General features: G+C 37.9%; 1 protein-coding gene across 1 annotated transcript; it reads left to right on the top strand.

Annotated features, from left to right (window-relative positions):
• The first annotated feature begins 80 nt into the window (after positions 1 to 80).
• Positions 81 to 26,389, top strand: LOC124856295 (mitogen-activated protein kinase kinase kinase 12-like). Its single transcript, XM_047346617.1, has 14 exons — positions 81 to 344; positions 3,061 to 3,573; positions 8,205 to 8,388; positions 9,569 to 9,760; positions 10,086 to 10,244; positions 12,634 to 12,792; positions 12,875 to 12,983; positions 17,082 to 17,191; positions 18,355 to 18,471; positions 18,662 to 18,799; positions 19,145 to 19,859; positions 20,404 to 20,471; positions 22,130 to 22,430; positions 23,706 to 26,389. Exons 2-14 carry the CDS (start codon positions 3,084 to 3,086, stop codon positions 23,790 to 23,792), a joined length of 2,829 nt encoding a protein of 942 aa, XP_047202573.1. The 5' UTR covers positions 81 to 344; positions 3,061 to 3,083; the 3' UTR covers positions 23,793 to 26,389.
• The last annotated feature ends 41 nt before the right edge of the window (positions 26,390 to 26,430 follow it).

Here is a 26,430-nt window from a genome sequence, read left to right as displayed (position 1 = left end):
CCCTGCATCCCTCCCATCTCTCTGTCCTCCTCTCCCCATCAGTCGTGTTTACTCTATGAGACCGAGGTATAAATTCCTGAGTGTGCGCAGAATGCGACCTCAGAAGATGATGGAAAAGGAGGAGGAGGTGTAGGGAGCAAGGAAACGTTTAGTTTTCGCCCTGTTTACCGTTCACTGGATTTAACCGCCGCTAAAGAGGCGCGTTGGATGCAGAAGAGGAGAAGGAAGACACAGAAAGGAAAAATTGCCCTCCTCTTATGTGATTATTATTTAAAATAGGATCCTAAACTATCGAGGAATAGACATGCAATCTACAGCGATGGAGTCCTGGTGTCCGCACTGAGGTAGGAACCGTTCATTTGCAATCACAGAAGAAAGAAGGAGAACAGGAAAAGGCGTCTTCCGTTTTTGTTGTTATACTAGAGTCAGATTGTGTTTTTATTTGATGCTGTCAGTGCATCTTCAGAGAGGCAGCGGAGGTGGGAGGACAGGCTGCGATGCGCTTCGAAAACATCCTGGACGCAGTGGCCTGTAACAGAGCACAGCCTCCTCCTCCTCCTCCTCCTCCTCCTGCATCTCCAGCAGCTGATACCTCCATCACGTCAGTAAAGCAGGACTGTTAGGAAGCAGGATCAGTCGGACGTGAATATGTTACACCAGATGTGTCTGAGTTGTTTTGTTGTTGTTTTTTTTTTTTTGCTGGTGCAGAAAATTATAATGAGGAATTTTTTTTTTAGTTTATCAGGGTTAATGAATCATGCAGTCAGTTTCTTATTTGCTCTGCATCATCTGTATGACTAATATCAGAATTAAAAATGCTAATTGCATCTTGGGGATTGAGACAGCTGACTGCTCATGCATCAAATACAAGGTACATTATATTATAACACAAAACCAATAGACTCAATAATCTACTAAATTGTAAAAAATCAGACTCTCAGGTTCAAAAATAACTAAGGTGCACTTTTAAAATATCCCTCTGATATAGAAGTCGACAATCTCCAGGTTTTGTGTATTCTAAAAGGATATTAATTGTTTGTTTTAATACACATTAAACTGTCATGGGTGTTAGCTGTCATTATCCAGGTAGAATCTGTTCCTTCTTTGTCCTCTTCATCACTGAAAGCCTTAACAGACTGGAAATGCTTCAAAAGGCTCTGACAGAAAATTATACGTTTCCTTTCCTTGTTAAGCGTGCAGTCGCTGTTGTCCTTGGAGACATGTAGAGCTTTCAAGAAGAAGGCAGAATTCACTTCGCTATTCTTATCCTTTTCAATACACAAGTGATGTTGCTTCATGTAAACAACCAACTGTGGCCAACAGATCACTATTTCTGTTTTACTCAAACTCCTTGTAGTGTTTACTGTGATGTTGAGGCACTAATACTTGTCAGTTCAGTTACGAAATTGCATTTTTATTCGTTTTTTGTGCTCTTATTCACATTTAACAGATGCACCCTCAGATTATGGCGTTGACATGGTGCTCTTTTGTCCTTTATTACCTGAGCCTGTTCTTTAATTTTTTATTGGGTAAACTGGTACAAACAGATGCGGATACATTTCTTGCCACCTCAGGTAAAAATGTAAATGTCTTTTTTTTTATTAGTGCAATAATGTAGTCTGAGAAAAATCTAACCTTTGCTTTAAATCATTATTTTTAATAAGATCACCAGTACCCCTGCTGTTAATATTTTGACAACCCCATTTTGGCAATAGGACCGCTCTTAGTCTTTTCCTATAACATTTCACAAGGTTGAAGCAAATGAAGAGAGGGATCTTTGACCATTCATCTTTGCACATCTTTTTGAGTCAAATGTCCTCTCTTTTGCTCGTTTCTCTTTAATTGACCCCACAAGGTTTGTATAGGATTTAGGACTGGGAACTGAGATGGCCATGAAAGAAGGTAGATTTTATTTTCTGTTGGACCATCATTATCCAGCTGAAAGACCCTATAATGATCCATTTCAGTTTACTAGTTTTATTAAACGTGTCCTGTTCTGTCAAAGAGTTCCTGATGCCATCTAACTCTAGCTAATTCACAGGGCTTTTAGAAGATAGAAAGAAACAAGCCCATACCATCACAGATCCTCCACCGTACTTAACCTTGCACTTGAGGTGCTTTTTCACATATTCAACCTTGTTTTACCCACATGAAGTGTTGGCTGCATAAAGCTTTATCTTATTCTCGTCTGACCGGATCACACACTTCCAATTAAAGTCCCAGTACACTTGAATAATATTTATGTTTGTGATGGTAAGACAAAAAGGCTTTTGGTGGCATCACTCCCAAATAATTGGTTAATATGGTGATAGTGTCTAACTGTTGTTATGAAGATATGGTGACACCAAGATGTCCCTGGAGTTTTCTAACTGAGCACTGGAGATTTTCAATGCTCCTCGCTGAGCATGGTTGCAAGATAGAATAGAATAGAATAGAATAGAATAGAATAGAATAGAATAGAATAGAATAGAATAGAATAGAAGGTATTGGATTACTAATTAAAATTTCTTAGAAACATGGATTAACTTAAAAAGAATCAGTGAAAAAATGCTTCAGTTACATTTATTTTAAACTGACTGTTATAGAAGCACCATAAATTGTGACTTTACAAACAGCAATTATTTCTTAAAGCTGTCTCCACCCCCATGAATAAATGTACACAAATTAAAAGTTGGAATTGTCTCAATGTTTCAGTGTGAAATTATGCTGTTGTCACTTTAAAGCTTTTAATGCATCTTTACCTGGGTTGCTAAGCAATTTCTCCACACCTAAAGAAGATCATTCTCTCCTACACTGGACCGTTTCTAATGTCTTTGGTGTGAGAAATGTCAGACATAATTGAGATTTTGAGGTGTGTGACATTTTGTGTCATCATGTTTAATTTGTGCATTTTTTACACAGTTTGTGAAGTAGAGAGTCTCTGAATTTGGGAAGCATAGACCCTTTGAAATGCATTCTCTGCAGTTTATGATAGCTTAGCAAGCATAATAAACTCACGACAATGGCAATTAATTTTAGCTAATTTTATAATGTTTCTCTCTCTTTTTGGTTTCTTTTAAGCCTCTATTGCTTCGATCGTTTTCATGGCGCTCATTCATGAACCCCGTGCCTCTTCCCCCTCCCTGTCTGGCTTCAACACACCCATCTCTGACCCGCCATCATTTCGTCGGCTCGATGCCGAGACCCCCTGCACCCCAGAAATGGACCTGACCCCAACCCAGTGCGTCCTTCGGAACGTCCTCTCCATAGACACAGGGGGTGCTGTAGAGCCCGGAGGAGGAGGAGAGAGGAAGACTCCTGGGCACAATCAGACACTTGGCGAGGAACAACAGGAGCACTTTGCCAACAGTGTGCTGAAACTCCATGAGCATGAGGGGACCAGTGGGAGGACAGAGGGAGAGGGGCAGGTTCCGGACGGCTCTGTGGTCAGGAGCCAGGCGGACAACGCCAGGTTGCAGTGCCAGTCCACAGGAGGCGGAGGAGGGTTTCTGGAAGGGCTCTTTGGGTGCCTGCGGCCTGTCTGGACTATGATTGGCAAAGCTTACTCTACAGACCACAAACATGACCTGGATGGTAAGTCTGCACGAAGTGAACACAGTCCTATAAACTTCAGGGTCAATGGTGGCTTTAATTTTGACTATGAAAGCAGTTACTTTCCCCAATTAAATTCTCTAGTTAAGCTTTGATATGCTAATGAAATGATCTTATCTCCTCGTTTAATTACATTAAGCAGTGGGTAGAAAAATGACTCCCACAAAGGCCATGTTGTAAATAAACACTTTCCTTGACAGTGGCGAGATGTATCCAAAGCATGAGACTCAGCAGTGCACTTATTTTCCCCTGACCCCCCCCCCCCCTTATCCCATCTCATCCATTTGCCTGCTTGTGCCCTCCCACTAGCACCACCCACCCCTTCAGTGAAACCTGCTCCCTGGGACGCTCTGTTGTTTATGTCTGCAGCCACTACAAAAGCACAGGGCTCCCCCGAGACTCCTCTGCCAAATCTGCTTCATGAATTATGCATGGCCACGCTCTGACCCCGCACCTCTCATCTCTATTAACAAAATCCTGACACACACACACATGAAGACAGGTGCACACACACAGAAACTCATCTGCAAAGAGAAACATTGATATTAGCATTTTAAGTCAGATAACATGCAGAATGTGATAGAAAAATATTGCACTTCACATCATGAAGCTGGCAGCTTTACGCCTCTCCCTGGCTGTATTGCCTTCTGATGTTTTATAACCCATTGACTTTCCCCTCATCTCCCCTCCTCCTGTCCCTTATTGTCTCTCCTTTTCATCCTGTTCTGTTATCACTCCCAGCCCATCTGTACCTCGATGCTCTCTTCCTCTGTACACAGTGTGGCTTACACAACTGAACCACTTTCCAGCTTGTAACAATTCCTTATTTTGAACCTTTGTCTAGAATTGATTGTGTTTTGCAATGGAAACTAGAAAAAAAATGTGTATCCTGTAACTGATCAGAGGGATGGAGGAGTGCTCATGTTTCCAAATCAAAGCAGAGCTGAGGAGATCCTCACGTGTCAGACCTGGACTGATGTCTTTACTACAAAATAATTTGAGACGCTCATTAGAGGCGGAGCACTCGATCGATTACTGCCAAGCATTAATCATTCATATCATCCTCATTAATATGATAAATGTGTCTCCGTACAGCTCACTCTGCTGTTGTTCTCCCTGGGTTAAGAACAGCAGCAGAGCGAAAGGACAGTGTGTCTTTTGTATATTAGCAGTCTGTCTTCAGCCACACAGACCCCTGTAGTACCATGGGGAATCCCCCCTTCCTGCTAACTGTCTCAGCACTTACCAACACAAGTAATACTTCTCTTCTCTATTCACCCTAACCAACCACTAGCCTCTAAAATCCTCTCCTTCCTCCAAACCCCTTCTAAGTTGTCGGACCTCTGTTTCGCATCAGCCCCACAATGGCACTAAGCAGGATTTAAGAGGCTGAGGGAGAATTACCCACAGGAGATTACAGCTTCCTTGTCTGTCGGTCTTCTCGCACAACCGAATCGCAGGTTAGGAGGTTCATCAAGATATCAGCTGAGGTCCTGTGTTGTTTTGGCATCCTACAGATTTTTTATGCTTCCCTGCAGGATAACTTACATCGAGGTGTTTTTTATAAATCAAGCCTTTATTTTCAGTCTGTATATTAATAAAGGAACTAACCTCTTTTACTGTTCAATAAAGAAACGCATAGATTATATTTTTGCATGAGTTTCACATTGTGCTAAATAACTGATGTTAATAAGGACCAGAGTATACCACATTGTATAGTACTCTAAATTGAGGCACTGAAAAGAAAATCACACTAGATGTTAGTAACAATCACAAACAAACAAATTAGAACAATTTAGTCCATAAATTAAGTTTAATACTAAAGTGGAATGGCACAAGGGAATAATTGTTGAACACAATTATTCCCTTGGTGTGATTTTTGGCCCATCCTTCTACGCAAACTTTCTTCAAATCTTATTGTATGAAGCCTGCCAGTGCCATACTAAAACACAATCCCACACCACGATGTTCCCACCTCCAAACATCACTGTTGTTGTTTTTCTCGTGATATGCAGTGCCATTTCCAGAGAGTTTAATTTTGGTCGAATCTCACCAGACTAAATTGTCCACAAGTTTCATTGCCTTTTCCAGATATTCTGCAGTAAACATTAAATATGCTCAATATGTTTTTTCAGTCAATCATTTCACCTTTATTTATAGAGCACTTTACACACCCAAAGTGCTGGTCCATAAATTTAATAGAAAACAACATAAAAATAAACAATAAGACACAAATAAATAAATAAAGAAAATAATTGCAAAAAACAATAAAAAAACATTGTCAAAGAGAATAAAAGACTTATAAGAACCTCCTGATATTTCTCCTCAACTGGAATTAAAAAATCACGTTTAAAAAATTGGTCTTTAAAAGGGAATTAAAATCATTTAAGGTATTGGTCATCCATACAGAAAGAGGAAGGTTATTTCAGAGTGTGGGAGCAGCAATAGAAAAAGCTGTTTCCTGGTTTAAGAGATGAAACCTAAGATTATCTAAATAAACAGGAGCTCTGACGTCAAACTTCTTCTGGGAATGTGCTTGTGTAAAAGCCCTGTTTGATAAGGAGGTGCCTGACTGTTTAAACATTTAAAACCAAAATTAAAATCTTTAAATCAATCCTAAAACATACAGGCAACCAGTGCAGAGAGGACAATATGGGGGTAATGTTCTCATGTTGTTTGTTACTCGTGAGCAGATGGGCAGCAGGGTTTTGGAACAGCTGCATGCGACGTAGTAGAGTTGTCCAGCCCAGCAGAAAGAGAGTTGCTGTAGTCCAGTCTAGAAATAATAAGGCATGTATAGCCCTTTCAATGCCACTATAAGGTAAATAGGGTTTCATTTTGCTAAATAACCTCAGATGATAAAAGCTAGACTGTTTTTTCTTCAATAGTAGAGCCTTGCACAGTGAGTGTTCATTCAGGCTACTGTGGTTGAGTGAATTATTTATTGTTTCATTATAAGACTGTACTGTACTGTTACTTCCAGGTCTTTTTAAAGCTCTCTGCAAGTGGTCTTTGGCTCTTGAACAACTCTTCTGGTTATATTTTTGACTCCTCTATTAGAACTATTGCAAGAAGGACTGGGATATGCTTGATTAATGGTCAAATTTAGTTCTTTCCACTTTTCAGATTTTGGCTTTAACAGTACTCACTGGAACACTCATTGTAACCAAAAGCCATCAATATGTTTTGTCAAGGTGCTTTTACTTATCTTGACATTGTTCTTTTTCTGGATATTAGTTGACCTTAACATTCTAATTGATAGGATTGTCTGGTACTGTACTAAATATGTTCAGATCTTATTTGACAGGTCAGAATTTTGTATCATTTGATAATTGTAGATCTTAATAATGTGTGAGGTTCCTCAAGACTTCAATCATGGGAAACTTTTATTATTCGTCTACATTAGTCCCTCACAATAACTATGCCATACAAGATGCTGATGACATACAACTTTAGGACTTTAGAGTCCTGACAAAAACTTGGATAATGGATGGCTTTACACCATCTCTAAATCACTGCACCGGCTTTCTGTTTGAAAAAGAATATAATTTAAAATCCAGTCTATGGTCTAAAAGGCAGTCTTAGGCCTACATACCATTTAGAGTCCCCTCGGGCTCTCAGACACCTGTGTTCTCAGGACCAGAGCAGCATTCAGTTATTATGCTCCTCAGCTCTGGAACAACTCTCTGTAAATCTGAAATGTGCAGAAACTGACGGCTCCTTTATATCAGTACTTGAAAACATTTACTGCAGTTTACAGATAAATTAAAATGATTTGCTTTATCATTTCTTTCATGTCTTAGCTATTTGCTTGCTTACGTTTAGCTGTCTTAACATTTCTTCCTTGGTTTTTAACTTGTATTTCATGTTTTTTATGGGTTTGGTGCTTTGTGTTGTTTTTGTCCTATCTGTATTTATTGGTTTACATCTAAAGAACTTTGAACTGCCCTGTGCATAATTGTTGCAAAACAAATAATCTTGGCTTGCCTTGTGTGACACCTTCATAATGAGAAGCCTTTTTAAAAGGGAATTATTTAGGACTCACTGCTGAGCAATGTGTGTTCTACACTTAGTCCCTGTGTCATTAAAATGAATGAAACTTAATTTATGGACCTTCCTTTTATATTTCTTTGCATGTGTAGGTTGCTTGTGTTAACAACATCTGGAGCAAATTTCATTTCATGTTATAAGTGTAATTACTGAGAAAAAAGCTGATACATTTGATACTTTTTCCTCCCATTGATGTAGACCTTTAGATTCTTAAAAAGGAAATTCAAATTATAAACACCAACATTTATTATATAATTTATTGTCATAAATTTTGAAGTAATTTTGCTTTACAAAACATTTGGGGATTATTAAACTCAGATACAGTATCTTAGCAATCCGTGTAAGATTTTCTCCTTCTTGGCCTTATTAAAGTGAAATTGCACTCACTAAGAATAGAATGAGGATTCTCAGACATGATGTTGCTCCATTGTTTCATCATTCAAGTTAAACTGGTCTGTACTGAGTGGAGGTCAGTACAATGATCATGCTGCAATAATAACTGACATGCTGCCACCTTACAGGCGTAACCTTACTGCTTCTGCCTTATATTTCTATCTCTTCAGAGGAGTGGGAAGTCCCGTTTGAGGAGATTTCGGACCTACAGTGGGTGGGCAGTGGAGCCCAGGGTGCTGTCTTTCTGGGCAAACTTCACGGGCAGGAAGTGGCTGTGAAAAAAGTGCGAAACATCAAAGAGACTGATATCAAGCATCTGCGGAAGCTCAAGCATCCCAATATAATCACTTTCAAGTAGGTAGAAATGATTGTTTGGCTCTATAGAGCCAGAGAAGACATATGTTTGACTAAAATTAATAATGAATTTAAAATTATAACCCATCATGTGCCAACTGGACATACAGGGCCTCTTTCATGACTCAAACTTTGTACCTTTGATACAGTTTTATCATGTATGGCTCGCCAAATTGCCACAATTCACTTGTAAAAAAAAAACTACATTTTTTAATTTATGATCACTCAAAAGGTTGAAACACACATTAAATAAATATATGTTTTAGAAATCCTAAATACATAGTTCAATAATTAATGTTAGAAATCCTTAATTCAATTTTGAATACATTATATGCTAAAGTAATGTATTATTATTTAGCTATTTGTTTAATTATTTTAATGGCCTGTGCTGCAGCGCATTATGAAATAATTGTTTCTGTCAGCCTCACCCATTACAGTCAGTGGGCCAGGCTGTCACTGCTAAAACCAAGGTGATTGGCCTACATTTGAGATGCTGGGCATGTCAACCAATCAAATGTAAGGGTCTGCTTGTTACAGTGGCAGTTAGGGTCCTAACACTATTGATCCATGTTTTGAGATATTTGTCAGATGAAAAAAAAGTTTCCTATTAATTAATCTTAATTGATGTTCCAGGGACAATGATTTATCAAATGTTAGATATAAATTATCGAGACTGGGCTCGTGTGAGAATCTTAAATCACCCATTGCCATTTAAAAGCAGGCAATAATTAATGCATGCTTTGCCTCATGCAATAATTAAAGTTTCAGTTTCGTCAGAGTTTAGCTATAGATAATTGTTGCTCATTCATTTGTTGATGCTTGTCAAGCAGTAATTATAAAAGCACAATTAATAACTTAAATAAGCTGTACAGCTGAAAACCATCAGCAAAAAGATGATAGGAAACATCACTGAAATGCTGAGTTATGTGACCTCAGGAAGAACATAAAACAAATGTAGGTACTGGAACAGAACCCTGTGGAACTCCAAATGAGAGCTCTGTAGATCCAGTATTATTTAATATATATGCATTGACAATTTAATTTAAAGTATCACATATATAAATATTTATTTATTATTTAGTGTACTTACTTTAGGCCTCAATAACATGGGAGCAAAACTAGTTCAGTTATATCACAGACATCATATGCTTTAACAACCATTTTCCTTTGACTTTCTCAGAGGTATCTGTACTCAGGCTCCTTGTTACTGCATCATCATGGAGTACTGTGCACAGGGACAATTGTACGAAGTCCTGAGAGCGGGCAGGAAGATCACACCCTCCCTGCTCATGGACTGGGCCATGGGCATCGCCGGGGGCATGAACTACCTTCATCTCCACAAGATCATCCACAGAGACCTCAAGTCACCAAAGTGAGTTTGTTAAAAATTTACAGTTTGACTACAGCTCTGCAGTCTTAATGTGAGAGAAAACATAATTCATCCAGGAAGTAGGTAAAGTGCCTGCTAAATACAATGGAAATGGCTTTTTTATTTTTCCCTAGTTCACCATGAAAGCTGCAGATTTAGTTAAGTAAAGATTGTGATCCTGAGTTTTGAGAAAACTATTTAAAAAGATACATTTCAAAAAACGCTAAATCCTAACAGCCACACCAATTGCTATGCTTTGGAAAAGAAAACACACTAATGATATATTGAATTTTTGATATAGTTGGCTTTTATTAATATTGTGTTTCAGCATACTTATCACCTACGATGACGCAGTGAAGATCTCTGATTTTGGAACATCCAAGGAGCTTAACGACAAGAGCACGAAGATGTCTTTTGCTGGGACTGTGGCCTGGATGGCTCCTGAGGTCATCCGCAATGAACCTGTTTCAGAGAAGGTGGATATTTGGTAGGTGTTACAACCCTCTTGAACTGTGCTTTTCCCCTCTGTGAGCCCTAAAAAAATTCCCAGATGATTTGTCTTTTCAGCCACCAAATCAGCGTAGAATCTCATTAGCTGCAGTCTACCACAGTGCAGCGCAAAGGATCCTATTTCTAGAAAATCTATTCAGTATGATGTATAATATCTCATTACATGAAACTCTATAGGGTCTCTGCCGTATCTGATGGGTTGCCCTATGTTAAGCTTTAATCCCCCCACTTCGCTACATTTTCTACCTCCCTATTTCTCTTTTACTACAATCTCTCCATCAGTCTTCCTCTCTATCCTGAAAGGAACGTCAGCTAATTTAATAATTGATCTGCCAGATGCTGCAGCGCTCAGGAGAGGCTGGAATAACCTTCCAAGCCTTCGGATGGGTTGGCTCTCAGCCAGCAGTACATTAGCTGGGAAGTGAAAATAGGATTAAAAAGCTTTTGATGCGAAAAGAAAGTAAAGCCCGGGCATGTAGTGTACATTTTTGCTTAAATCTATGTAAATAACTTGAAAGGTGTCCATAGACAAAAAGAGTAAGAGAGGAGCATGTTGGGCTTAAGTATTTTCAGATGTACACATTTTGTTTTCGTTGTTTTAACATGAAGTAGCAGCTGAGGCAAATAATTTTTATGTAAAACATTTGGTAAGAAAACAACATGCAATTTTACACATAAGCAATCCCACCTTATACTACAAACTAGTAAACCCTAAATACAGAGTTGGACAACTTTAATCAGCCACTAAGACTGACAAAATTACATGAATGCAATGAATTGTTGAAGAGAAATTCAAACAAAAAGTTTAACATTTTGGGGTAACCTTCATTAAAACCTTCCCCCTTATGAGACATAGGTTTTCTTTTAGAGATACTTTTGTTGTGAATTGGGATATATCTGTAAGAAGCAGATAGCTTTCTTACTGTTGTTAAATGGGGGATGGGGGTGGGGGTATTTTCAATCGATGTTTTAACATGTATAACTTATTTAGGATGCATCAAATTGCACGTTACAATGTGTGCTGTGATGCAAAAATTAAATTTTTGCTTTTTTTCGCAAAAGTAAAATATCAACACTAATATGAAGCTATCACTAATATGCAGTGGTTCATTTGCAATAAAACATTAGATTATATGGAAAATATTTACATCTGTGGGTGAATTTGTAAGCCATCTTCCAACCCTTTGTTTCCAAGTGCAATCCTGAAAAGTCCTAGTGTTTAAGGGCTGAAAAGCCATTCCCCTTTGCCTTCCCCCTGCTCCATAGAAATAATAATGACGCCCTACCCCCTAGAAATGTATCATACATGGCATTTAGACTCATTCTTAATCATTTGCTAGTTTGAATATTTGCGCATTAAAAAATAAATAAAATGTTTTAGCAGAGCAGTTATAAATTTATACCAAATCATCAATCATGGTCAGGACCTGTTTCAGACAAAATGGCCCATGCAGTAACCACAGCTGGTGCTTCTTCAAGATGTTGCTGAAGGCTATAAAACATAGGCGTTATGTCTCAGTATTTTGATTCCTTTTGAGTTTTTACTGTGTTTTTCACCCATAAAACAGTCAATGTTTGCATGAAAACATGCCTTGCTTTAGGGAAGCTGATGGTAAAATTCTGGAACTAAATCAGTGTATGCAATATAACAGTAATAGTAATAATTATTATAATAATTAGAATAATAATACTAACATTACTGTGTTATTTAACATTTTTGCTGTATGATGTGAAATACGCAAAACAATTACTGCTGCTTTGTAAGAGTTTGGTATCTTTGTGTATTATGATAATGACAATGTGAGGAGAATATGTACTTTTATATATTCTAATTAAAATTGCCAGAATAAATGTTGAGTTTTGATCCACATGTGGAAAAACAGACATCTCTTCTTGATGTTAGATATTCTCTTCATGTGTGTTATCACCATGAATAATAAGTGAGGGGCTTAGGGGATGCTAAAAATACACATCATTATTACATGTGATGCAACTGGCACCTTGGATACTGTACACGAAAGCCAGGAGGCAGTTTCTGTAGTTACTATTCCCATGGGCCTGTTGTTGTGCTCTCACATTAAAACACGCATCTAAGGATTAAGATTTTTTCCTATTTGTGCAACAAAAGTTTATACAATATTTATTCTCTCTTTAAAATCTGTAAAAAAAAATAGAAAATTATGTTTGCATTATTCTGTTACATACTCATCAATATTTTTGATGTAATGAAAAATTGATAGAGGATATCGAGAACTAAGATTTTATTGTGTCAGAAATTTAAAATTGTCCCGTTTTTGGCTGCCTTTCGTCTGTTCATCCTACATCAATATTGTCTCTGAAAGAAACGGTGTCCCATTTTTCTGAAGGTCATTTGGCGTTGTGCTGTGGGAGATGCTGACGGGGGAGGTGCCCTACAAGGACGTGGACTCCTCCGCTATCATCTGGGGAGTAGGAAACAACAGTCTGCAGCTGCCTGTGCCCGATAGCTGTCCGGATAGCTTCAAGCTGCTCCTGAAGCAATGCTGGTGAGGAAGATGAAGTGATAAAAAAATCAAAGGAGCCATTTAAACAGGCAGCTAGTAAAATATGATTTTACCTGTTTTACAGGAACTGCAAGCCAAGAAACAGACCCTCATTTCGACAGATCCTCCTACATCTTGATATTGCCTCTGCAGACATTCTGTCTACTCCACAAGAAACTTACTTTCAGTCTCAGGTGAGATGATTTTATGTTGGAAAGAACAAAATTGTTTTGTATTTGCTCTATAACCCTCTATGACTGTATAAAAACCCTTAAGCTCCTTAGTTAATTGTTTGTGTAATTTTATGTTTTGTCATATGCAGTGCTGTGAAAAGGTGTTGGGTCCTTTGAAGATTTCTTCAGTTTTTGCTGTTTTGTCTCACTTTAATGTTAAAGATCATAAAACAAATGGCAGACAAAGACAAGTAAATATTAAAGATCAGTTTTCAGATGATGATTTCATTTATTAAAAAAAAGATTTCCAAACCAGCCTGATCCTATGTAAAACAAGTAATTGCCTCATAAAGCTAATAAGTAATTTTGACAGCCTTGTCGGCAACAACCACCATCAAGCATTTGTGGCGATGACTCTCTTACATTGCTGTGGTGGAACCTTGGTCCACTCTTTACAAAATTGTTTAACTTCAGCTACAATGAAGGGTTTTCCAGCATAACCTTCCTTTATGTTCATGTTCAGGGGCACTTTTAGGGTCTTCAAAGACAACGGCCAAGTTTATAAGCAATTTAAAGTTAAAAGAACATAGGACATGTTGTACCAGTTCTCTATCTGGGTTTTGATTGAATGTAAATTATTGTGAATCAACAAAAAAGGTTTATAATAACTGTACTTGGTTTTTATTTTTTGTTAGAAGTTAAATAAAGGATAAGAAGAAACAGTTCAGGATTGATGATAAACCATTTTGCTGAAGCAGATAATGACATATTTTGTGGTGTTTAGAAAAAAAACCTAGTCTGAATTTCTGCTGACACATTTTAAACTATTTGTTCTTAAACTGTTTCCTATGGGCAAAATAAATGTGCTTCTTTTCACATCCACATAAATGACCTTTTAAACATTACACGCTCATCAAGGTGTTCCACTCCTAAGGGTCCATGGTCTTAATTTCAAAAAAGGAAACTGGTATAAAGTTGATTTCCTTAAGTCTTAGCCAAATGGTAAGATTCTAAAAACATGTTTATTCATTTTAATTATGCTGAGACCTTTTCAAACATTTGAGTATTTTTTTTCTATCTTTCTTCCATGAGCCTGTTCTCTTTTACTGCCATCTTTTTGGCCCTTCATTCCACTTATGAAGAAATTTGGCCTGCCAAAAATAATAAATGGAACATTTTACAACCCAGTCTGTTGTTCTCCACTGAGCATGTGAGCCATTGGTGCAGTTCTTACTATTAAACACTTTCCCAGAGAAAAAGGTGTTTAAAATAAAACATAGAGCCCCATCCTGGATCTTTTCTGGACTCATATTTTGTCCTGTTATCAGTATTAATATTTCAGTTATTAATAACATATACATATGGTCTGTATTGCCATACGTAAACTGTATTCTTGTTAAAATCCATTTAGTCTATTATTACATATTACATGTATTATTCAGAAAAATAAAACAACTAATTAATGGTCCACTTGTGATGAATTGCTATGAGTTATTTCTTATTAATAATGAACCTTTAAACAACCCAGAGTTTTATGTTTAGGATCAGAAGATTTGACAGAGAAGAAAAAACTTCATCCTGGGTTAAGCCGCTCTGCTTCCACCTGTTCCTAGGTGCACACACACACACCAGCCTCCCACTCTCTGGTTGGCTCCAACGCTGCTCTGAAAGGAGCGCTGTTTGAGGTGCTCAGTGTGAATTTGTAATGAACGAGGCAGCCGATGGCACTGGACTGAACAGTCATTGTGTCTTCTTCTCCAGAATGGACAAATTGACAGTTTGCACAAGTGTTGTTTTTTTTTTTCTTGGGCCATTCAGAGGTGGACTTGCAGGTGTTCCTTGGATCACTGTCCTGTTGCATTACCCAAATGTAAGATAAATAACTTTAAGCTTGAGCTTTAAAGTTATTTCAGACATTCACATGCACAGACTACCATTGTTCTCTCATTAGTCCAAAAAATATCATCCATTGTCTTGTGGAACATGAAGATTTTTCTGGCAAATTTCAGACAAGCCCTTGTGTTCTTTTTGGTTCTTTTTGGTTTTCCCTTTCAATCTCTCCCATGGATGCCATTTTTGCTCAGCCTTTTAACTGAACTTCTCAGGTTCTAAAAAGCCAAATTCTTGATTCATGAACTCTGACCTTTTTACCCCTTTCCAGACTGACTGATGTTAACATTTCTGTTTTTTTTTTATTTCTTTAGATAATGCGATCCTTTTCGAGATCTTTTAGCTGATTTCATGTTGACAGACTGGCTCTGTTTATGTGGTTTCTTAATTATTTATGTCAGGTAGCAAACAGGTCTCTGCATGGTTAGTGAAACTGGATCAAAAATGTGGCTAATCACAGATGATGAATGATTAGTAGTTTTATTTCACACCAGACCAGGTTGGTTGGGATATTTATTTTCACTTAATAAATAAAATAATTATTTGAAAGGGTATTTTCAAAATTATTCAGGTTTTGCTTTGTCTAAAGTTACAGTTAGTTTGATGATCTGAAACATTTAAATGGGATAAACAAGCAAAACCAGAAGAAATCTGTAATAAGGTAAATACTTTTTCACAGTACAGCCTAATTTTATAAATTGGTGCTAGAATTTATGTTTAACGAAAGTAATACTGATATGAAGGATTAAGTCAGCTTTTATTAAATACATTTTATCAATTTATTTTACGGGAAATCTATTCATTAAGTCAGTTAGAAAAATAAATGAACATTTAGAGAAGTGCACATGAGCTCTGTATGTCTCCCCTGCCAACATCACTAATTCACATTTTGCTGACAAGCTGCCACCATTTTTTCCAGTCTGCTGCAGTAACTATATGCAGTGGCGAGTGCACAGCTGCACCCGGGCCCCAGGTCTCCAGGGAGCCTACTAATAATACCTGTCCTTTCAATCACACTGCATTATTGTTGGTTGCTTTTTTTCCTTTTTCTTTCCATGTCACGTTTGTGCTGATTTGTGGTCTTTTATTTAAGCTTTGGTTCACGGGTCAAGGAAAGAACATTTTTTTTCATAATTAGTGTGATGGGGAAGGACAGTGTGTGTCTACCTGTGTCCGGGTGGGGGATGGAGGCTTAGTGCTGTGTTAGACCAAAGAGATGAAGCAGAGGATGTGGTTTAGGAAGGTATAATTGTGTAGAAAATATGTCTTTGTTGGTATTCGTTTATTGCACATCTTATCTGGTTAAATCTCATCATGCAAAACGTAAACCTCCTTCCACTTATTCTTGATCCTTTATTTCTCCCTGCCCCCTTCTCTCGGTTGAATCCCTGCCCAGTTTTTTCTCCTCTCTGCCCCATAATGGATTTTTCTTGTGACATTAGAAAGAAGTATTTGCTGCCAGAGTGTATTGATTGCTTTAATGGTAGAAAGCAGAGCAAAGAGAGTGAAAAAAAGAGGGGACTGGAGACGTAGAAGAGTGTGCACAGAGTCCATTAGGTTAATAAGAAGAGCATCTCTCGTGCACGAGTCCAATACACATTCATGTGCCTTCACGCACTCATAAATCTGACTTACTTAGTCCTTTGATATGACAGGTATCAGATAACAGTTGTCATGCTCTGCCGCACGCAAGAAAATGCCCGTGTTGCTTTTTTTTTTCCACGTCATGTCAGTGTAAGTTTGGTTTTGCTCTTTGGGTATTGATTATTATCTGACAGCTTAATGGGTTTGGATTCAGTGAGAAACAAAAGCTAATTGCTTTGCAAATTGACAGCGTTTTTCCCTCTAAATCAAAGTGAAAAAAGTGTTGGTAGCATTTCATGTTAATATTAGATATGTTAACTTGAGTCATGGTTAATTATCTCTGACAAAATACTCAATGTTTAAAAAGATACAGTGTAAAAACATGTATGAAAGGGATAAATAATGAAGTAGGTCCCTGATTAGTTTACTGCTGTGTCTTTACACATATTACCATATTGATACACTACATTATCGTCTCTAGCGATTGTAAATATTTATTTCTTTTGTTTTTTTGGCCATTGTTTGTCACTTTGGTAGTGAAAACCTGCATTGAAATCATCATCACAAAGAAATTTTATGTTTGACACTTGAGCAGTCGCTCCGGGTCATTAACAGTTGACGGTACAGTGTTCTGTGTTTCTTCAGGCGGAGTGGAGGGACGAGGTGAGGCATCACTTTGAGAAGATCAAGTCTGAGGGCACGTGTCTTCACAGGCTGGATGAGGAGCTCATCAAACGACGCAGGGAAGAACTCAGGTTAGAATTGCAACATAGAAAAAGCTGCAGTTAACTTTAGCATGTGTTACTTTAGAGCCTCTCTAAGTCGATGCTTTGTAAAACCACCTTTCACTAGAATTATAGCTGCAGATCTTTTATGGTATGTTGCTTTTTCCATTCTTCAGATTGGATAAAGAGTTTCTGTGAACATTAACTTTAAAGTCCTACTGCAAATTCCTAATGGGATTTAGGTTTAACACATAAATATGTTTTGTAGCTCTGGCTTTATGTTTAGGGTCTTTGTTCTGATGAAAGGTGAACCTCCACCTCAGTTTGACGTCTTTTGTAGCCGCTAACATGTTTTCTTCCCTGATTGCCCTGTATTTATCTTCCCATCAACTCTGTTCCTGCTAAAGAAAAGCATTCCCAAAGCATGAGGCTGCCACCACCATGTTTCGCCATGTTAATGATGTGTTCAAAAAGGTTCATTCTTATCTGACCTGAGGAGCTTTGCTGTATTGCGTAAACTCCCAATAAAATGCATATGAAAATACATATGAACTCCCTTTGAGGTACAGGTCTTGCTAAGCAAATTCAAGGATTTTCAAGGAATCAGCGATAGGCAGAGTAATAAAGTAATAAAGTGCAGGCATGGGTCAACTTTATATATAAAGAAATAGTAAACTGATCCCTAATTAGTACTAAAACTTGCTAAATACTGCATCAGGTAAACATTGCGTGGCAGCAGCATTGGTATATCTTATAAGTTGTGCTGTGTCTTTTAGGACCTGAATCTGATCTGAATATTTTTGATGTCTTCACACATTTAAAATTTAAATATACTGTAATATCTTCTTATCAGGACTGTAAATATGTGGAACTATTGGTATATGTTGCTTTTTGTATGCTTCCTGTTTTTTATTGTGTTGCCTGTTTTTACAAATGCACTGAAAATTTCCGGCATTTTCCTGTGTGGATAAAAGTTAAAGCAAACACCTATGTTGCCTGTTTTATTAATAGTTCTTTGAGTCTTTTTTTAAATTCAAAACATTTGGCAATAGAAACCAGAAACAATCATTTCAAATCATTTCTTGACAATGCATGCTTTGTGTGCTCAGATTTAAATATAACTACCATTATCACAGTAATTGTTGTAGATAATGCATGTGTCTGGACATTATTGTGCTTTCCTCTACATGCAGACATGCGCTGGACATCCGGGAGCACTATGAACGGAAATTGGAGCGAGCCAATAATCTCTACATGGAGCTTAACGCTATCATGCTGCAGCTGGAGATCAAAGAGAAGGAGCTGTTTAAGTATGAGAACTCGGCTGCTCATTTCTTCCAATTAATATGATTTCAAAAAGTTTATATTGAGGAAATCTCCAATTAGGGCCTTTCTATATCATGCAAGTTAAAATGAAACCTGCTGTAAAACCAAACCGAATGAGTTTGTTTCTCTCTGTAGCCGTTTTAACTAGTGATGTCCTTTATGTTTGAATACAAGGAGGGAGCAGTCATTGGACAAGAAGTCCCCCAGCTGCTTTAAGCACCACAGCTCCAGACAGTCGGCCTCCTCCAATTCCATGGAGAAGCTCATGAAGAAACGCAACGTACCACAGAAACTACCTTCACACAGCAAGAGGTGAAACAGCAAAGGAAAACGTTATCCACAGCTGCACACAACACACAAATGTTTGTCAAACCCATTATGTGCATCCTAATACCCAATCAAAATGTGAGGTGACGTTGGGGTTTTTTAACACAGCAGATCACATTTCTGACTTTTTTGTTTGGAAGGCTATAATTTTTTTTAAATAAATTAATTAAAAACATTAATTAAAAGTTTTGTTTTTCACATAAAGGTGCCTACCTCAGAAAAGTGTTATTGATTAGGAAATACATTAAATATTTTCTGTGTCTCAAGCAGTAATCAAAAATATCAAAAGGTCCAATTTTAAGAAACATATCTTTTTTGTTCTGTTTACAGACCAGACCTATTGAAGTCAGAAGTCATCCTACCCAAACTGGACTTGTCTATGACCCAGGTCACCATCCCCAACAAAGGCTCCACCTCCCCTGGCCGTTCTCGCCGAGGAAAGCCTCGCTACAGGAAGGCCGGGAAGGGCAGTGGCAGCGACTTGGCTCAATTGAAAGCCACTCTGTCATCATCTCTAGCAATGATCAACGCCACCTCATCCATTCCTAGCAGCAAGCACCGCCTAGACCCCACTGCGGCAATCAGGGGCCTCCAGCATGACCTGCTGCTCAAGAAGATGTCCTCCTCAAGCCCCGATCTCATTTCAACCACGCTGGAGGCAGAGGGGCGGAGGAAGGGGCTGCTGAGGCCCGGGCTAGACAGAGCAGGCAGTCAGAGCGCCTCAGCTGGGTTAGAAGACAGCGGAGAGACGGAGGGGCCGAGGGATGGGCAGGTTGTTGGTGTGGGGGGTGATGACCTGGTGGAGACACCTCCACGGAGCAACACACCCAGCGAAGACGCAGCATCCATTCCATTCTCTAGCAGCCCCGATTCACCTTGTGGAAGAGGAGCAGCTGCAGGAAGAACATCTGTACTGGGGAACTCTCGGGTTTCCCATGAAGGAGAGAACAAGGAGGAGGGGACAGTGATGACACGCTCACCCAGAAGTCAGCGCCGCCTCACACCTGCGGCGCTCCTGTACAGGGCGGCAGTCACACGCAGTCAGGTAAGACTGTTTTAACTGCTCACATTAGAACCACTCTTACAAAGCCTTTTCCAGCTCTGGATTAAAAGAGAGCAGAAACTAATCTGCATGGAGATTAGTTTCTAGAATAATAAAATAATACATATTACTAAATATTAAATGTTATTCCCACATTTGATTTAAAAATTCATGCAAGCTTGCAGCTGTCACTGTAAAGTCCTGGCAAATGATCCGGGTGTTTTACTACGACATAAAGTGCAGACATCAACATCTTCATGTTTTTGATTTTGCAGAATGCACTCATGTAGGATCACAGCCTAACAATTTAAACAGCGGGCTTTAGAGAAAAGATTAAAATGTTTTATCCGCTAAATATTGGCACATGCACCTAAGGAGAGTTTATTTAAAGAAGCTGTACTTTTACATTACTCCATTACTCTTAAGTTTTAAATAATTCAATGTGATCCCAAAAATGTATTTTCTCATGAGACCGGTTAAAAATCCTTAATGGAATAACTCAGAATACTGTTAACCTATATGTCCTGGCTGATACTTTTCCCCGCAGAGACGTGGACTGTCTTCAGAGGAAGAGGAGGGAGAAGTGGACAGTGAGGTAGAGCTGCCGAGAAGAAGGTTTGAATATTTAAAAAATAATTTAGAAATGTAATTTCAGTCAGTCATCCGACTGAAAGTTTAACATTTCATTTTAATCCAAACTCACAAGCATTTTGCTACAGATCAGTAGCGGTCTGAAAGTATTATCTCATTACAACTCACCTGAAAAGAATCAATACACTTTTTGTACTAATTACTAATTAGACTAACACCTTTAAGTTGAATAATGAGCAAAAGCAAAGTTCTTGAAAAAGCTTTAAATTAAAAAGATGTGCATTTTACCATGTGAAAGAAATTAAGGAATACACTTAAGAGCTGATATTTTTGAAAGAAACTAGTTTAATTTGTAAAGAAAATAAAATGTTTGGACAAGATTTTTACCTAAGTGGACAACATTTTTTAATTATTAGCACAGTTATATAATCATTCTTTACAGCTGACAAATTTCAAAGTGACTTTAACTCAACCCTGACATCTACTGTAATTTAAAATTGAAAGTTGAGTGTAATATTGTATAAACCGATGCATCTCAATAAATTTCAATATCATTGACAAGTTATTAATTCAGTTCAAACGGAGAAACTATATAATGATTAATTACACTGTTGACTTGATGAATATGCAGCAGACAGTTAATGACACGTAAGCTACAAAAGGTCATTGCTAAAGAAGTCAGTAAAGTCAGTGGAAAGTTGGGTGGAAGGAAAAAGCATGGTAGAAAAATGTGCGCAACAGGGATAATGGAAGCCTTGCGAGGATTGCAACGCAAAGCCCATTCAATAGTTTGAGGAAGGTTCACACGGCATGGCCAATAGTACCAGCATCTAGTTTAATGACCATGGTATTATTGTGCTTGATTGGCCAGCAAACTAGCTTGACCAAAATCTTACTGAAAAAATATAGAGTAATGTCAAGAAGAAGATGTGAGACACCAGACCCAACAATGCAGATGAGAAAAGGCTTCCATTAAAGCAACCTGGGCTTCCCTAACACCTCAGCAGAGCCACAGGCTGATCGTCTCCATGCCATGCTGCACTGATGCAGTAATCCATATATAAGCAGAACAGTAGAGGGACATACATTTCTGTTGGACCTTTAAAATATTCAAATTTTCTGAAAAAAAAAACAACATATTTGGTGTTTTATTTAGGTGTAAGCCATAATCATTAACACCTTCAGTGTGCACACACTATATAAGTTTCACTTCTTGAAAGAAATAAATTAAATCAATAACTTTTCAGTGATGTTCTACGTTATTGAGATGCACCTGTATAAGTTGAATAAAGCAAAGATTTTAGTTTCCAATTTCAAACAATTTGATTAAACTTGTAAAAAAAAATTTAATATTGGCACATGAAAAAAACATTTGCATAATAAAATATGTGACATTCTTTCAGATACATAAAGCATGCTGAATGTAAAACAATCATACGTCCTTGAGATTAAGGTGCTTTATTTTGAAATAACCGGATTTAAAACAGAGCAGTTTTTTCATCCTTGGGGAAAATATTTCAAGCTATTACAATTATTGAAATTATGGTAACATGTTTTCACAACTGGCATTTTTCATAGTCATTTTTTTCTCATCTCTGGAAATCACACTGACCTTTGTCTATCTCTTGACAATAATTTAATGTTTCTGATTGTAATTAGGTCGCTGTTCTATTTTCACACAGGCGGACAGTGAGCATCTCCAAATGTCAATCGCTGTCAAACTTTAGCCTAGAAAACTTATCGGTGTCAGATGGAGAGGAGGGAAACACCACCGACCACTCCCACAGTGGCACACCTGACGTAGTCAGCACCAACACAGACGAGCGCCTGGATGACAAAAGCGACGACTTGTTGTCTCAGGGCTCAGAAATCCCCGCAGACCCCTGTGATCCGAGCCAGCTGGGCTCTGATGGGCTGTCTGAAAGGGAAGCTGAAGTGCGACAAGTTAGGACGCAGCTTGCTTTGAGTGAACATAATTATGAGGTAGGTCAGACTAAAACTGCTCTGTGGAGTTAATATGAGGAGTCAATGTTTTACTGACAGCAGACAGAGTTGTGTCTGTCTGGAGAATCAGAGATTAGCTCTCTCCAAGGAGTTGATCCAATAGCTAGTAAGACTGCAGCCGAGTTTAAAGCAGATGACCACCACTTCAAAGCAACTTGAATTTTAGGAAATTTTATAGCGCTTTATTGCTAAAAACACTCATTTGGAACCTTTTAGACCAATCTCAGTTTTACAGAAGAAATTAGTCTGAGGACGTTTTTGGCTATATTGAGGTTAGATAATAATTTTCCATGCAAACCACAAATTTCAAAATGGAACGTGTTAAGAATAAATAATCAGAAACTTTCTTAAAGTGATAACACAAACATTTTAACATCGCCTTAATCACCTTTAGCCAAAGTCCTACTGGCTGTTAGCATGACTTCCCCTGTTAGAACCCCTCTATTGCCCCTTTTCCAATGGCTCTTTTAAGGCGGCGCGGCTCTACTCCACTTGGACTCTCTCTTCCCGGCACAAAACCTGTTCTGACCCACTGACGTCTGGACCGGTTACTGTGTGAGCTTGTCTCATTAAAATAATCTGTGTGAAACGTTAAATAAATAAACAAATAGAAAATAAACATAAATAAACAAAATACAAAGAATGTTTTTTCCATGTGTAAAATAATCCACTGGGAGAATCATCTGGAACACAGCCCAGCCAGAACTCTTATGAGGACAAGGATTTTAAAGCCAAAACCATGGATTTTTGACCGCTGTGAAGTTTTAGGTTGGATATTGTTTGTGCGATCAGCTGATTTTATATGTGATCAGCTAGTTTAGGATGTTATTAAACCTGCTCCAGCCATTGTGGTTCTCAATAATATTGTATTCGCTCTTGAATTTTATAAATTTTTCCCTGGACCACCTTAGTTAAAACCTCCTCATTTCTCCTGGTCCCATGGCCAATCAGTGATCAGCAGTCTGTTCACATCACATGTAGTGCCTACTCAGCCCTGGTTGTACCTGCCCAGGAGCAGAGACGAAAGAAGTAGGTACCGGAACAAAAACAAAAGTAATGGAAACGCTTGCGAAGTGGTCTGAGTGGAGTGGTGCCAGGCTTAAAAGAGCCAGTGGAAAAGGGACATATGTTTTCCTAAACTGAGACATTTTTGTATCCCACATGAGAAAATCTAAACATTGTCAGACAGTCAGACATTACCCAGTGAGACTTAAGGTGCTAACTCAGAGAATTTGTGCTTTTTTGATCTGGCAGAGCCTGTACGATGACTCGGATTGCGACAGTGCAGAACTGGACCATTCATGCAGCGCGGAGCCCAGCCAGCCTCAACCCAGCTGGTAAAAGCCAGACATCTCTGCCCACAAGATCTGTATATCTGTCCTCTGCATCATTCTTTTACTCTGTTAGCCATTAGCATGCCCACAAAAACAACCACTGGGGGCACAGAATGAAGGAAGGAAACAAAAACCTTATCAAAAAACCGGAATTACAGATCAAGCAGATGTGAAACTGGAGGGTTAGCCGCTCTGACACACAACAGATGGAGCAATCTGCTTTCTGCACCAAAACTGCTTTGGTAAACGTTATCACACTCCATCTCAGCAAGATACGCAGCAACCAGAGGGGCCACTACTCTAGACTCTCCGTTCATGTCTCCTGCCATCTTCCATCTTGATTTTTATATTTATTTATTTTATACTATTCAGTGAAAATATGATTAGGAGATTCTTTCAGGGTATTTATAGCAAGTGTGACCAGCACTTATTTCCTAAGATCTACTGTGTCATAATCCCTTTCCTTTAAACATTATGCACTTATTATTTACTGTGAAATGACTGAAAACCTGTTTACATTTTATGTTGTTTGCAGTTATTTATCATAGTTTTTGATTTTCTACTTACTTTCATTGTCACTGTTAATATAAAATGTTGTAAAATGAACAAATGTTTTTATACTTGAGATTGTATAATTGAAGGTGCTGACGTTTCTCAGCAGGTGGCGCTATTATATAAGAACCTCAAAGCTTTTGCTGGTAGAATGTAACCTGCTGTTCATGTCTGATCTAAAACAAAAAGGAAGAAAACAGTATTGCAGTACTGAAGTATTTTGCAGGGGGAAAAAATTTCTTTTTGAAGAGTTTGAAGGGTTTGTAATATTTAAAAAGCATGCTTGTAATAAAAAAAAAGTATGCACATTTAAGATGTTTGGATATTTCAGTCCAGAGAATATAATTTTCGTGATTAATTAAACCAACCCTTAGATGAACAAATGCTGATAATGTCTGCTTGTACAGGTGCATCTCAATAAACTGACATCTGAAAGTAAATTATTTCAGTAATTCAACACAAAAGGTGAAACTTGTGTATTACATAGATTCATTACACACGTCTATATTGTTTAACAATTTATTTCTGTAAATTTTAATGAATACAACTTAAAGCCCATGAAAACCCATAACTCAGCCATTGCACAAGAAAAAAAATAGGATATAAAATCTAGAAATCTTGGGTTACTGTATAGTATTATATGCTCAATACTTTGAATTATTTACTGCATCAATCTAGTGTGACATGAATCAGTCTGTGGCTCTGCAGAGGTGTTAATGAAGACCAAGTTGCTTTAATAGCGGCCTTCATTCAGCTCATCTGATAGTCTGATGTCTCATCATCTTCTTTTTGGCAAAACCCCCCAGTTTCTATGGGACCAGGCAAGTTTCTGGCCAGTCAAGTACAGTGAAACCACCTCCATTTAAGCAGGTACTGTTACTTTTAGCAGTGTGGGCAGTAGCAAAGCCATGTTGAAAAATGAAATCAGCATCTCCATAAAGCTTTTCTATCTTGCTTGTGCACCTTTTTTAATCAAACTTTTTCCTTCCACTCAACTTTCCATTTTTACGCTTGGATACAGCTCACCGTCATCTTTAGCAACTACCTTTTTTTGGCTTACTCTTTTTACGGAGGGTCTCAGTGACTGTCTGCAATCTTCTACATTATTGTGTAGGACATACAATCACGTTGGTGTATTAAAATCATTATTCGTCTGTGGAACTGGGTTTGGGTTTCATCAGCTCTAAGCTATAATCATCCAAATTAACCTTTTATCACTCTGTAGGTAATGAATGAATGAGTTTCAATTTTTGAAATAATTTAGAAACCTTGTGATGATATTCTAATTTATTTAGATGCACCTGTATTTATACCCGGTTGGTAAATAAATTATTATTCGTTGTCAGTCTCACAAATGTAGTGAAATGTTTTCAGATCAGACACAAAGGTTTTGTCCTGTTTTTACCAAAATATTTAGCATTTTTACTGAATGCGAGATTGTTCTACAAAAGGTAATGTAAACAGAAAGCAGCTTAATTATTTACATTTAATTGGGGAAAAATGACAAAATTTCATCTTTGTTTTTTTTGCCAAGTCATAAAATTGGTATGGACTGTTAAGAGAAACCATGCATAACGATACTCGGCATCAACCAAAAACACAAACTTTCCAAACTATTATTGTTCTAACGCTTGCACTAACAATGCACTCTAAGCCCAGGATTAGAGCCTTTCGCTTTTCAGTCAAGAATCAAGTGATCATGAAAATGGTGCTGTTCTCCTGTCTAACTTGCACTTCAGCTTAGATCTGTTCCACATATCGATACCCAATCAGAACATCTAATAAGCTAAAATATGCAGCTTTTTGTCAGTCAGGTGTTTTGTTTCCAGTTTACATTTGTAGAGTTTTATAATCCATTTACACCCCTCAAAATTTAAAGTTAGAAATCCTTAATTAGGATTAAAATGTTTTCAATGAGCCAACTACTGCCCTCTAGTGCCCTGAACTAATGTAACACTGAGCTGAACAAAAACATTTTGTACTGCATTATTGTAACTGTACACTGAATATATTTAAGAAATAATTTAAAAATAAAATCCAACTTGCAAAATATCAAACTGTGTTTTTAAATGCTTTAAGAGGAAAATAAGAGG

This window comes from Girardinichthys multiradiatus, chromosome 20 (assembly GCF_021462225.1).
Source record: "Girardinichthys multiradiatus isolate DD_20200921_A chromosome 20, DD_fGirMul_XY1, whole genome shotgun sequence".
Taxonomy (NCBI): Eukaryota; Metazoa; Chordata; class Actinopteri; order Cyprinodontiformes; family Goodeidae; genus Girardinichthys; species Girardinichthys multiradiatus.
This window is presented reverse-complemented; position numbering and strand designations above follow the sequence as displayed.